The sequence below is a fragment of the Periplaneta americana genome, chromosome 2, assembly GCF_040183065.1.
Source record: "Periplaneta americana isolate PAMFEO1 chromosome 2, P.americana_PAMFEO1_priV1, whole genome shotgun sequence".
NCBI lineage: Eukaryota > Metazoa > Arthropoda > Insecta > Blattodea > Blattidae > Periplaneta > Periplaneta americana.
The window spans coordinates 19,779,491-19,794,410 of NC_091118.1; the positions used below are offsets into that span (position 1 = coordinate 19,779,491).

The 14,920-nt window shown below is 36.6% G+C and overlaps 1 protein-coding gene across 1 annotated transcript; it reads left to right on the forward strand.

Moving 5' to 3' along the window:
* The first annotated feature begins 2,592 nt into the window (after positions 1–2,592).
* LOC138715291 (zinc finger protein 737-like) lies at positions 2,593–14,920 on the forward strand. Its single transcript, XM_069848053.1, has 5 exons — positions 2,593–3,020; positions 3,739–3,830; positions 4,234–4,371; positions 7,750–7,829; positions 10,616–14,920. The coding sequence occupies exons 2-5, from the start codon at positions 3,744–3,746 to the stop codon at positions 11,556–11,558; spliced, it is 1,248 nt and encodes a 415-aa protein (XP_069704154.1). The 5' UTR covers positions 2,593–3,020; positions 3,739–3,743; the 3' UTR covers positions 11,559–14,920.

Here is a 14,920-nt window from a genome sequence, read left to right on the forward strand (position 1 = left end):
CATGCCAGATGGTATCATTTTTTGCAAGGACATAGGTTGCCATTTCATATGTTTTACTAAAGCATTTGTCTCACACTCGACACTACTCTCATTTCTCAATTTTTTTCCAATGTATTATAGCCAAGTATCAAGTCTCTTGGAGCCTTGTCAATTTCTCAATTTTTAACCACTTGTATGTAACTTCCAAATCCGAAGCATGTTTGGAGAGTAAGGCAGGGCAATTCTGCAGAAGAACTGGAACAAAGAAGGTACCATTTTTCTTTAAAAATACTGCATTAATAATGAATGAATAAGTTACAGATTTTATTCTACACTAACTTCCCCAGTGAGGCATTCAATCAATCTTCTTAATGTATCCAGCTGTTTGCTGACAACATAAAGCCCACTGTAGTCTATTCAGTTGTTTTTCATGAGAAATGAGGGGTATTTTGATCGGTGTTCATTATAGATGCCTGTTGCTAGTAGCCAGAGGTGGGGTGTAGTCAATATATACTGCAGGGCTGTGTCTTCTGCAACTGGTACTGAAGATTTTAATTTACTTCTATTTATAGTGTCTATACAGAAAAAAAGGATAGGCCTACTCAATACATAGAAACAATAACAAGAATGAACAATATTGATAAAAATTGGCTTTGAAATTAACATAACTTCAACTACTGTAGTACAAAAGAGAGCAATATAATATGATAAAATGTATAAAAAACGGAATAATTTAAATATTGGGGCATGTAATATAAGTACCGGTTCTTAAGTTTGATCAAGAGGTCCAGGTACAAATTTCTGGTCAGTGGGTGTTTAGGGGCTTAAACTGCACCACCAAGAAATAATTTTTAATGCCAGTGGTGACAGGTTATTGTCGAAGAAGGTTGTATTTCGACATAATTAATAATCTTTTTTAAATTCAAATGGTGATTCATTCACTGGTGCTGACAGTATGGTGGGGAAACATACATTCATTACTAGTCGCCCTGGTTGGCAAGTTGGTATAGCGCTGGCCTTCTATGTCCAAGGTTGCGGGTTCGATCCCGGGCCAGGTCGATGGCATTTAAGTGTGCTTAAATGTGACAGGCTCATGTCAGTAGATTTACTGGCATGTAAAAGAACTCCTGCGGGACAAAATTCCGGCACATCCGGCGACGCTGATATAACCTCTGCAGTTGCGAGCGTCGTTAAATAAAACATAACATTTAACATTTTCATTACTATGTACAACAGGTGAATATTTGTAGATTATTCTCTGAAAAGTATTGGGTGCGAATGTAAAACCACGTCCTTACTAGGCCTACTCTATACTATCCGTAGTACACAATTGCTGAAGAAAAAATTTGTTGCCTTATTTGATCTAGTTCTTCTGCAGAATTATATAGAGTAGAAATGAGTTATTAATAATAAATCATTTATCGTATCTAATTGCATTCTTGTGAAGTCTGATGTTGCTATAGTAGGGAAAGTTGAACTTTTGGACAAGATAGAGTATCCACCAGCCATTGAACGAATATTGCACACTGTCAGTGTGGCCCTATACACCAATTTTCAACACTTTTATTACAGCCACAACACATTTCAATTGTTACTCCATTATATAGTGCACATCCAATTTCCACTGCTCCATACTATGCTGGCAAATCCTAGGCATTTTCAAGGTATTTTAACAATTTTCTCTAGTGCCAGGGACATAAGTAGGCTACAGCTTTCCCAGTGATCACATCCAATTTCCACTGCTCCATACTATAAATCCTAGGCATTTTTAACAATTTTCTCTAGTGTCAGGAACATAAGTAACCTTCACCGAAAAATTATACAGGTGTGATTGCATAGTGTATGGAAACTGGTTAAAGTTTTAGCATAGTTTAATAAACTACCTAGAAATTAGTAAAGAAACAAAAACAGAACGATACTATCAAAGAACAAGATTTGAAATGAAGGGGTGTGAATGCATTGTATTTTGAATTTTATATATTTATTACTTATATCAATACAGAATTGTGAGTGTCGTTGGTATCGAAGACGCTTACAAAGATGCAAAATTCAATACATAATATGATGAATTGTCTTCACTTACTTACTTATGGCTTTTAAGGAACTTAAAGGTTCATTGCTGCTCTCGCAAAAGCCCGCCATCGGCCCCTATCCTATGCAAGATTAATCCAGTCTCAATCATCACATCTCACTTCCCTCAAATGGATTTTAATATTATCCTCCTATCTACGTCTCGGCCTCCCCAAAGGTCTTTTTCCCTCCGGCCTCCCAACTAACACTCTGTATGCATTTCTGGATTCGCCCATACGTGCAACATGCCCTGCCCATCTGAAACATCTGGATTTAATGTTCCTAATTATGTCAGGTGAAGAATACAATGCGTGCAGTTCTGCTTTCTTTAACTTTTTCCATTCTCCTGTAACTTCATCACTCTTAGCCCAAAATATTTTCCTGAGAACCTTATTCTTAAACACCCTTAATCTCTGTTTCTCTGTCAATATGAGAGTCCAAGTTTCAGAATCATACAGAACAACCGGTAATATATAATTGTTCTATAAATTGTAACTTTCAGATTTTTTGACAGCAGACTAGATGATGTAATTGTAACGTAAGATGAATTATCTTTATAGAAAATAATGGAACTAAAGTGTGGAAGCACGGAGTTTCGAACCAGAGTCCCGTCACATGGCTTGTGCCAATCGAGGTTCAACTTGAAACTTAGAAATACTGTTATAAATAGGCCTAAATCTATCTCCGTAAAATGGCCGACCACCTAAGTCAATAACCTAAGTATGTTTGATTCTACATTTCAAAATTCACAGATTTGTATAGGTTTCGTTGAAATACGGCACATATCGTGTTTTCACATTGCTGCTTCCCCCTTTTAAGTTCATAATTACCTTTTCCTCTTCTTTATTTTAGAAACGTTGTTCGTTGAAATAATTCGTAATAGTTTTTATATCTATTTATCAATTCAACAAGGCCGTTTAAATGTTGAGTCAGAAGTGAACTTCTGTAAGAAGGATATTATTTTTATGAAAGTAAGGATCAATGTTTTAATAATTAGGGACTAATTTTACATTTGAAAATGACTCCAGATTAAAGTGGTAGCATAACTTCCTATTAGTACATTACCCTAGGGTACCGGTGCCATTTGTATCGACTGTTCTTTAATTACCGATTAATTTTACATATCGTCGTTGTTCCTGCAATAACTCTTGTGTGCAAAATATAAAATTGTTCAGTAGGAAGGAAAACTCATTTATTCGTTCTATGGCATTAGTACATTGGAGACTGTGAATTCTTAAATTTTCGAAAGAAAGAAATATAATTACATATAGGAGATTTTATTATTTGCTGTATCACTATTTAAGTTATTTAATAGAGGAAAAATCTGAAAATCGATAAATATGTCACATAGTTATTGCAGGAACAACGACGATATGTACTAGACTGGATTAGATTAGATGTCTTAGCATAGGAATTACTATGTTGTAGACTATATTATATTGTATAGATACCTTTATTGTATCTTATAAAGTTGTAGGCCTAGGTGTTTAACAAGCTACTACTCATAAATGGGCAATTTGAGATTAAGTTAAATGTGTCAATAGTTGATTCCGTGCATTTGTACTTTATTATATTCATGGTCTGTAGCCTACATTGTATAGCTTTGACAATAATAAACTAAAAAAATGTGTGGTTTGGAGATTTAAACTGTTACTTTTAGCATACCAATCAACATTGTTTTTATTTCAGTTATCATGGATGCTATTAAAACAGAACCCGAAGTAGACACTTTGGACCTGAAAAAAGAAAATGTAAATGAACATGAAGGAAAAATATCAGTGGTGAGTACTTCATACCTTAACTCTTAACAGTTCAGACAAATTAATTTGTAACAGTTGTTAACTAAGCTAAAAACTTGACAATGAAGCCATTAATCCTCTTGCTCTTTAATGTACGAGAGTGATGTAGCAAAAATTGTAACCATTTTAATGTAGCCATCATATTTTCATATTATGGCGTTTATATCACCTGCACGCAACCCACAAACTTTTGGGAGCATCATACCTGCCACTGGGTACCAGATCCAGGAGGATTGTCAAACAACCCCACTGACAATATCCACTGTTCACCACTTGGGGGATGCTTATGCATGTCATGGCAGATCAGCATGCTGAAATGGCATTTCCTCCATTTTTATGTATCATAGTGTAATTTACTCATTTATGAACATTTTATTATACACAGGAAGGGGATTTCTTGAGAGTGGACATAAATGAAATCAAAGAAGAACCTTCCGACCAGAACTATGACGACATGTCAGACATTAAATGTAAAGAAAATGAAGATCCAATTTCAATTCCTGTGTCAAAGTGTGAAGTTGAGGTGAGTTGTTACTTTCTGAGTTCGGTGTAAGAAAAAAAAATTAAAGGAGGTAATGAAAACATCAGTCTCATTTTCAACAATTCCTGTCGTACTTTGTACAATGTGAGTCTTTTGAAAATAAATAAGCCTTATAATTTTAGTAACTCAAAAACAAACAAATACAAAATAAGAGAACAAATACTGGCAGGAACATTAGTTCGTTAAGACAGATGGATGTGCTAAAAGTAGACAGTGTGGGAAACTTTCCTTGAATATTGACAATATTTTTCCGCGTTTTAATTTGGAAACAGAAGAAGAAAAAGGTATTCCTATAGTTGCTTTACTGCAGGGGGTATACAAAATATAATCAGCCCTTCATAACTGTCATTTTTGTGTAGAGTAGAATTTTCCTTTTGCAAATTGACTTTTGTACCCCTTATTCAAGAATACCACTTCCTGCTTCATGCATTGGCTTCATAAGGGTGAAGTAGCTGACTCAAACGTCTGGTCAAGTGGCGACTTCAACATCCACATTGTGCAGTTGTCACTTAATATAGAGTGATTCAAATGTTTGAAACCATATTATTATATGTCTTTAACTGTATGTTAGGTGATATAGATGTTCCTATGTATTGTAACACCAGTGAATCAACCAATTACACACACTTTGCCAGTTTGAAAGCCACTATATTGAATACAACTTCGAAATTTCAAATGGAAAAGAGTTCGTGTGACCACACTAAGTTGTGTAAAATTTTGTGATAATCCTAATGGAGAAGTGGGTTCAAGACATCTCAATTCCTGTAGAAAATATCGAATTTCACTTGGATGAATTACAATTCGAAGCCTGGTTACCATGAGGATAGTTTACATTCTTACCATTCAGCTGACAGTTTGCTTACATAGTACTGTATACTAGTATTCTGTAATACATATTATGGCTAAGGTCCAGAAGTTCGTGCACTTGCAATTTTATGTTATGTACAGTAACTATGACATGCTGATACATTATCTATATGAAAGAATTTGACGTAAATATGCCTTCTATTAAAATTACTTTTCAGACATAGTGACTTCGTGATGTAGACGTATTTATGTTAAAAATGACCAATTAAGGACCGTTTTTGCGAAACTTGCTAACTGCAAAATTAGCAAAATTGAGATTTTTATGGATTTGTTAACACAAGGCAGGCCTCTATATGATGTTCAAAGCGTCTTAGTAAAATTGGGTTATTTCTTTTCATTGTAGTGTGTCAAAGTGTGATCGTTTTTTCAAAACTTGCTTGCTCCTATAAGTGAGAGATACAGCAAAACTTGCTTACTATAGTGTTTTGTCTCTCCTGTAAAATTTAGTTTTTTCAGTTAGCAAGTTTTGCAAAAACGGTCCTCAATTATGATTTCTGATGTTTAACTAACAGATTTTGAATCACAATAGTCCAAGTACACAGTATAAAATAAATAATTAGAGAGAGAATGGAACAAGAATGTTACAGTCACATGACTCTAAATGCTACATGTTGCATCCTGGTTCATTTGATTTCGCCATTCCTTGCAGTGCAAATAATAGGCTACGTGTGAAAAATACCAGAAATCCCAGATAATATATTCTCCACACCAAAGGATCTATTTGTGTGAGATGCTTAGCTCCATATTGTAATAAGTAATAGAAATCTGTGGCGCTACAGCTCTTCAAGTGCCCAGACTGACCAGCCATTTGTTAGCCTCACGGGTGCATTCTGAAGCATAGATGGGCTTTCATCCAACCAGAATGTGGTTAGCAAGATGATCGCACCAGCCTTTATAGCTCGCTTTCGTAATTGCATTTCGCTACATATTGTACCTTCACAACTGCATCACGATGCTGGGTAGGCACTGGTCCCATACACTGGCCGAAATTTTTTGAGAAATTTCTTCCCCCATGAGGACTCGAACCAACGAGCATTTCGTAATGCCAGTGCTAGGCAGGATGCTTTAGATCGCTACACCACTGTGCAGTACACTAGCTCCACATAGGTACACCCTAATTACATAATGTAGTGTGGGAATAAGTTTTTTACATCAGAATACTATCTTCAGGAGTAACACACGTGGTTTTTCTATTCCAAATCATTAAAAGACTTATAGATTAATCAGATCAGGATGAAAACGGTGTATTTCAATCAGTTGTTGGTCGTGAACTTTTTTTTAACTAATATTATTTACTTGACATGTATGTACTTCAATCATTTCAGATGTTTGACAAGTAACACACCTTTGTTTTATCTGCTAAGGTATGAATGTAAGATTTTATTCACTTAGCAAAAACTACCACAGTGCTTCAGTGTCCCGAGCCACTGGACTCCTGACCTATAGACCCAGGTTCGGTCCCTGGCATACCTCCGATTTATGAATTGTGTTAGGCAAGTCTGTGGTCCAGGTAACACAGGGATTTTCTCTTGGGATGGGAGCTCCTGTTCCCCTGTGGCATCCCAACTAATCTCCATCATCATCTAATCTCATTGTAAGTGTAGCATATAGACCAGCCTCTTATGACGCACCCACGACTCTGTCGGTGAATTAGTCTACACAGCTGACTTCTTGTGAGTAAATGCCATTATGGGAAAAATGAAATAAAATCACTTAGCAATTCATGCACTTAAAGGAAATATTTTGTTAAATTATTATTGATTATTTATTGCCATATTTACCAAATTTGAAGGAAATAATTTCGTGAATATTAATAGCTTTTTATAGCCCAGAGTATCATTCTGAATATATTGTATTGTCCTCGTGTAACCAGCAGTTGAACATTAGAGTAATGGTCAGCGCGTCTGCCCACGAAACCAGGTGGCCTGGGTTCAAATCCCGGTCGAGGCAAGTTACCTTGTTGAGGTTTTTTCCGGAGTTTTCCCTCAACCCAATACGAGCAAATGCTGGGTAACTTTCGGTGCTGGACCCCAGACTCATTTCACCGGCATTATCACCTTCATATCATTCAGATGCTAAATAACCTGGATGTTGATACAGTGTCGTAAAATAACCCAATAAAAAAAAACATTAGAGTTTCTTTGAAGTTTGCAAGGCATTAATTGAAGGATGTGATCGCAAAACTCGCTCAGTCCATTTGGCCATTTTTATGATTGATACATATACATGATTATGTTTGAGACCTCTATCATCATATTTCAAGCTTGTTTTCTTCAGAACCAAAGCCATTCCTTGTCTGAAAGTTTGTGTTATTGTGCATGTTACTTAAAAACATGCTCAGTCTAGTCATTTCATAAAAATGGATCATAACGCATTTTGGGATCACCACTCATCAATTTATGTTTTAAAATTTTCAGTACTGTTGGCAGTGTTTATAATACATGTATTCCTGTTATTGATGTTAATGCATTATGATGCAATTTTCTCCTATAGCATGAGCCGTGTAATACAGATGCACTGAAGGAGGAGACAATGCCGAACATTACAATTGCGATTGAAGATTCCATTGAGAGGTGAGTACAGTAGTAGGAGGTCTCGTATGATTTCCATGTTTTCATGCGTCAATTTCACAATTAAAAATTAAGTTAGAGATGTATGAGACAGTGAATTGCGTCATAGTTTGGACAAGTGAACCTAGATGTATTGCTTTACACCACATATCGAAAACATGGAACTTAATTCAAGAGAATCACACAAAACATGGTGTTTACTCATAAAAAATTAATTGGTACGATTACAAGTGAAGGTGAAACAATTCCTTATGCTATTAGGCCACAAACATAGGTCGATTATGCGACGTCCGAATTTCGACATTGATGAGAAATGGGCGACATTATACCTGAATTCGTACCAAGGATAAAATTCATTTTCGTGCTATAAATCTCATAGTTCGTCTTCACTCTCAGACTTAGCCATGACTGATTCTGTGACCCATTTTTAATCCTTCCTTCCAACTGGAATTGAATCCATAAACCTCGATAAATGGCTAGTACAGGGATAGGCATTTTTATGCCTTCAGTCATTGTACAGTGATTGCAGTGATGAGTTACTATGATTATGACTATGACCACGACTGATTAATTACTATGATTATGACTATGACCAACTGTATGGTTATGTCTCATCTCTGTTTCCCCCACCCGTTTCTGCTGGCCCCTCTGTGAAGGCTAGTGACTGAGCAGTTAGGATTTTTCCTGAAAAAATTTGCTCTACGGAATTATAATTCTGCGTAATATTATAAAACTTTAAAATAATTTAAAGAAAGGGGTCCTGTTAAGTTAGTAATTGTCACTTGATTTCCTCCATTTTGACGACCATGCGACATAATCACTCAGTTGGACAGTGTGGCCACAACTGATGAATTACTATGATTATGACTATGACCACAACTGGTGGATATTACTATGACCACGATTGATAGATATTGCCATGACATGTATGACACCGATGATGACTATTACTATGGTTATGACTGACTACAACCATGATGACTATGATCATGACTGTTGAATATTAACACAGTCTAGTATACACAGTCACGAAGCTTGAGTTGTTGAGGGTACTAGGAACAATAGACTGTGCCAGTACTATTTCGCATTGTCTGTAATGAGGCGATATTAGCGATCCTAGTGGTTAGCAACTAGCTATGATTGCATATTTACTACGTATTGAGCTTCGTGACTGTATATACTAGACTGTGATATTACTCTGACCACGATTATGACTGACGATTATTACTACGAGGATTATGACTAGAATTACGACTGATTGTGATCACCACTATAACGACGATTATTACGACTACGACTATAACTATTACTGTGACGAGTATGACCACAGTTGTGGTGACTATGATTGTGACTGACATCACAGTCTATTATATACAGTCGCGAAGCTTGAGGTGATTTTTTGCAAATCTCGTGATAAAGCGCTCCAAGCGGTTAGCAACTAGAAACAATAGACTGTCAACGGTCGACTTTGGACTGTGTCGTATTTACATCGAGTGCTAGCGCGTTGCGTATTTCACATTGATGCTTGTGAAATGTTCGTTATTGGTTGTAATGAAAATGTTAATGGCTAAAATACAATAATTGGAATAATAATATTTTACTAGAAACGTAGAAAAATTAAGTTTGTTTTAATGAAATTTATTGATCACGTTTTATTTCCAATTCTGGTGTGATTATTATTGCTTAACCTCATCCCACTTTGTTAACTACGTAAGCCTACACTTCAAGTACCGGTACACGTAAGTTACTCCATTAATTCATATTTCCATTATTATTGTTGTAAAGAGAAATGCAAATTAATATTTATTGGTTTCATAGTTAATTATCGTTATAATCTTGAATGAGTGAAGCGATTATAGTAAATTTCAGTTCGTTTTGCACAAACAAAATTAATATTAACCTATTTCTTGCAGGTATCTTCGAGTTTATGGTGGAATTTAATATACTTCATTAAAATAATAAATTAACTTTATGCATTTAATATTTCAATAATGGAAGGAAGGTGTTAATATTTCCAAAAGAACACAACGAAAGTGTAACATATTTTGTCGTCTACTAGGAGAGAGATCTGCGAGGATGAGGCGATAGTAGCGATTCTAGTAGTGGGCAACTACCCATGTTTGCATTTTTACTACATATTGAGCTTCGCGACTGTATATAGTAGACTGTGCTAACACTATGATTATAATCTGCTAATCGCAAAATTGAAACATATCTAATCAATTTGCATCATATGCAGCAAATGACATTTGGTTAATAGATATATTTGAAACTTACCTAAGGAAGAAATATTACAGCTATGTGTACACCCCTCATTGTGCATGAAGTTTCTTACGTAGGTTACGAACCACAGTACCACAGTCACGAAGCTTGAGTTGTTGAGGGTGCTAGGAACAACAGACTGTACTGGTACTATTTCGTATTGTCTGAAATGAGGCGATATTAGCGATCCTAGTGGTAAGCAACTATCTATGCATGCATATTCCTTACGTATTGAGCTTCGTGACTATATACTAGACTGGGTAGTACCCCATAGAAAGTTCTGCAGACCATAAATTATTAATAGAAGTTGGTAAGATAATTTTAATGTACCACTATATTAAAATTACATTTATTCTTAATTGGAAATTGTTTATTGAGAGGGGAATCGTCTCCTTCCTGTATTCAGTACTGTCAAATATGTCGAAGTACACAGTAGGATCACTTGCATGAGCTTGAAAGTTTTCTTGTCTGAACTGAGATACTAGCCATCATCCAGCATTCGTAAGCACAGATGTTTTAATTTCCAGACCTCAAGAAGTACATAGCCTTGACGACGTCAACAGCCATCGTATTGCTGCAGCTGTGCTACCTGTTCCTGTGTTCAGTTCTTCATTCAATTCTTCATTTCCGAAGTTCTACAAATGCGAAATTTGTGGCAAAGAGTACAATAAGCTACATTTTCTTTTAAAACACAGACAATCCCACTCGCAACAGAAGCCTTACCAGTGCAATGTGTGTCATAAGAGCTTTAAGAAACGTCAGCATGTTCTGAATCACGCAGTGACGCACACGTCAGCGAAGCCCTTCAAGTGCGACTTCTGTGCCAAAGAATTCAAATACCCCAATTCGTTGAAAGGTCACTTACGTGTTCACAGTGGGGAGAAGCCCTTCAAATGCGAAATATGTGGCAAGGAATACAGGTACTCGAGTACTTTCAACGCTCACAAACGTTTCCACAAGACGCCTATGAACTGCGAGATTTGCAGTAAGAGTTTCCGGAGTTCCTTCGCTCTCAAATGCCACTTGCGAATGCACTCCGGGGAAAGGGTCTATCGTTGTCACTTATGCGGGAAGGGCTTCGATGCCATGAGGCCTCTGGACGACCACATCCGCATCCACACGGGGGAGAAACCCTACAACTGTGATATCTGTAACAAAAATTTCAGGCGTAGACCAAATCTTCTTGTTCATGTCCGCAGTCACTCAGATGAGAAGCCTTTCAAGTGTGACGTTTGTGGTAAGAATTTTAAAGTTTCCATGCAACTGAGGGAGCATGCGCGCGTTCACACGGGCGAAAAACCGTACATCTGCGACGTCTGTGGTAAGGAGTTCAGAGCTGCCCGGCATCTCAGGGAACATGCCCGAACCCACGTAAAGGAAGATCCTTTCAAGTGCGACGTGTGCGGTAAATCTTACAGACATTCGCGAAGTTTCAGGAAGCATGCTTGCACGGTCTCACATAAGCAATGATATCAAAAAGTACTAGTGGTTCAGGAACACTTGGCGAAGACAAAAGTTCTAATTATACAAAGGGGAAATTTTACGTTTTAAATGACCCATGATAATGCCATTTTCAATTGAACGGTTCAGAGCCATAGTGGGCCAAGCGCCATTTATTAGAAACGGAGAAAGCAAGGGTTAAAGTTGTTGTTGTTGTTGTCTAGTGCCTTGCATCTGGCAATGAAGCCATTAGCAGTCGTGCTTTCCAATACTTTTGAACTGTAGTTTCTTCTGATTTTAATGCTTCACAGGTCTTCAAGTGATCTTCATTCATTTCTGCTGGATCGTTACACAGGACACATATGGGAGAAGCTGAGATACCTATTCTGTAGAGATGACTTGCTAGACAGTCATGATTTGTCAATAGTCTGAAGGCTGCAACTGCTGTTTTCCTCTGGGGGATTATATCTGGGTTGGAAAGTAGTGTAATCCATTTTTTTGTCTTTAGCATTTGATTCTATTTCTTGTAGGTATGAATGAGAAAATTTTGTAGTATAATCAAGCGTTTTATTCAGGAATATGAGAAATTAAATTTAGGCTTTTGTTTTATTGTTGTGCCTTTCTTTGCAAGTGTGTCTGCGGTTTCATTCCCCGTGACTCCACAGTGTGCTGGAATCCATTGGAGACGGACAATCTTATTAACTTTTTGGAGTTGTGTCAACAACAAGGGTTAAAGTTAAGTGAATAAAAAAAAGGTAAAGGTATCCCCGTAACATGCCATGAAGGCACTTGGGGGGCATGGAGGTAGAGCCCCATGCTTTCGATGACCTCGGCACTAGAATGAGGTGGTGTGGTTGGCACCACGCTCTGACCGCCTTTTACCCCCGGGAAAGACCCGGTACTCAATTTTATAGGAGGCTGAGTGAACCTCGGGGCCGTTCTGAAAGTTTGGCAATGAGAAAAAATCCTGTCACCACCTGGGATTGAACCCCGGACCTTCCAGTCCGTAGCCAGCTGAAAGTTAAGTGAATACCATAGTTTAATGAAGATTGAAATATCATTTAGTTTTTAATGTGTATACTTTATATTATTTGCTATATGTTTCCATTGAATTATGGTAATAACTTCATTTTAACCCTTGTTTTCTACGGTTTTAGTAAATGGCGGTTGGCCCACTATGGTTCTGAACCCTTCAATTATTAATGTATTCTCTGATATTTGAAGGTACAGTTAGAATCCTTTAAAACTATCAGCCACTTATTGGTGCAAACCACTTGCGACTGTCAGCATGTCCTTCCATGAACTCATGGCATCACAACACTTCACTGACATTCATCTCTGTAAAGTTACAGTTTGTTGCCACCTGTAGCAATCTGTGCACAGATTAATCATCAATCATGGTTCATTCGTGGTAATGCAATGTGTTGTTTTGCATAATCAGTATATATTGACTGCATTATCGCATATCCATTTTATTAAACATCTTGCTGAGTAGAGTGCAATGCAGTAAACTCAATATCTTATTTTATTGTAAATGTTTCAAAGTTGTTACTGTTTATTTCTCTTAAAATTTGTACAATCTGTCACTTATTTTAGATGTTCAGTCATTTCATATAACTGTTAAAGATATTTGATAATATATTATATTAGCACTTTTTGTATTTATAAAACAGTTATATTACCGGTTGTTTTGTATGGTTGTGAAACTTTGACTCTCATATTGACAGAGAAACAGAGATTAAGGGTGTTTGAGAATAAGGTCCTTAGGAAAATATTTGGGCTAAGAGGGATGAAGTTACAGGAGAATAGAGAAAGTTACACAACACCGAACTGCACGCATTGTATTCTTCACCTGACATAACTAGGAACATTAAATCCAGACATTTGAGATAGACAGTGCATGTAACACACATGGGCAAATCCAGAGTGTTGTTTGGGAGGCCAGAGGGAAAAAGACCTTTGGAAAGGCCGAGATGTAGATGGGAGGTTAATATTAAAACGTAAATGAGGGAGGTGGAATATGATGGTAGGGACTGGATTAATCTTACTGAGGATAGGGACCGATAGTGATCTTATGTAAGAGTGGCAATAAATCTACAGGTTCTCTAAAAATCATATGTAAATATAATGATGTTATTTTTGTACTTATAGTTTTTTGTCCTCCCCTCTTTTCGCATTTTTGTTGTTTGTATTTGTATTTGTATTTATACTTTTATTTCTTTTTGTTATTTACTTCTCTCTGCTTTATTTTATTCTGGTGGTGTGGTAGAGGAGGCCTGTTGGCCTTAACTCCACCATATTAAATAAATACTTTTTTTACATTTTGAAGACGTATACAATAGTGTCTTGAAATCCTGTTGCAGAACAAGACATAAGTTTAGACGTAAATTTCCCAGCACCCCAAGGTAAAAAGTAAATTGTGTGCAACTAATACCCACACTCTAGATCAACATTTTTCAATCTTTTTCAACATGTGGCACACTAAAGGGGTAATTTAAAATCCTGCGGAACACTTATATAATCTAAATTAGTAGGTTCCAACTGGAAGGAAATTTTGAGACTTAGAGGGACTGTGTTTACTGAATGTTGACTCTCGTGGACTCACTTTTTTACTACTCTTTTCACTTTTATTTTTCCTATTTTCATTTTTTCGCGGCACGCCGGTTGACAATGGCTGCTCTAAATAAAGTAAAAGGAAACTTTCGAACAGAAATTAGGTCTGTTAGTGCAGAGGAACTGATGCGTGTAAATAATGGTTTCTTAAGAAGATGTAGAACATAACACTTTCAGTACCTTCTGTGAGAAGAATGAATTCCAATTTAATAAATTATTTAATGTGTAGTACTTTGTAACTTTACAGAAGGGAAATGCTAGTGAAATGTTGTGCTGTGACTTCAGAAAAGGATATGCGACGGAGTCATGCCAATAAGCAGCCTACTTGCAAACGTAATTTTGATAGATTTTCACTATGATTCGGAATAGGTTTCCATTTTGATTGCCGTTATATTAATGAAGTTAATGATTTCCTTCAAGATATCCATGGCAAGCATTACATTATAGGGGACAGAGAGACAGGGGCCGACTGTGCAGGACATGGGCAGACCAGTTGTTAGCCTTTGAACAGATCTAAAAGACCTAAATCTTGTCTGGCAGAAGAAGAAATAGAAGAATAATGAAGTGCTATATTCTAAAAGAAGAAATATAAATGAAAAACACTAGTGATGCAATTGAAATTTGCAAGAGAAACCACTGTTTTCACCAAGTGTTTTGGTTATTGAGTTAATTTGTGAAATAATTCTACAGTGAATTGAAAATATGTTGAGTTATGTAGTTGTTTTGTATAAGAGGAAACATTGTTATGTAGCTTTTAATAAAATAGTGGTTTTAATCTA

What these genes read in the sequence shown, in the direction of transcription:
- LOC138715291 (XM_069848053.1), top strand. Translation starts at nt 3,744, where the DNA reads ATGGATGCTATTAAAACAGAACCCGAAGTAGACACTTTGGACCTGAAA. An exon ending in ATGAAGGAAAAATATCAGTG is followed by an intron (nt 3,831 to 4,233) that starts GTGAGTACTTCA and finishes TATTATACACAG; the next exon opens with GAAGGGGATTTCTTGAGAGT. An exon ending in ATTGAAGATTCCATTGAGAG is followed by an intron (nt 7,830 to 10,615) that starts GTGAGTACAGTA and finishes TTTAATTTCCAG; the next exon opens with ACCTCAAGAAGTACATAGCC.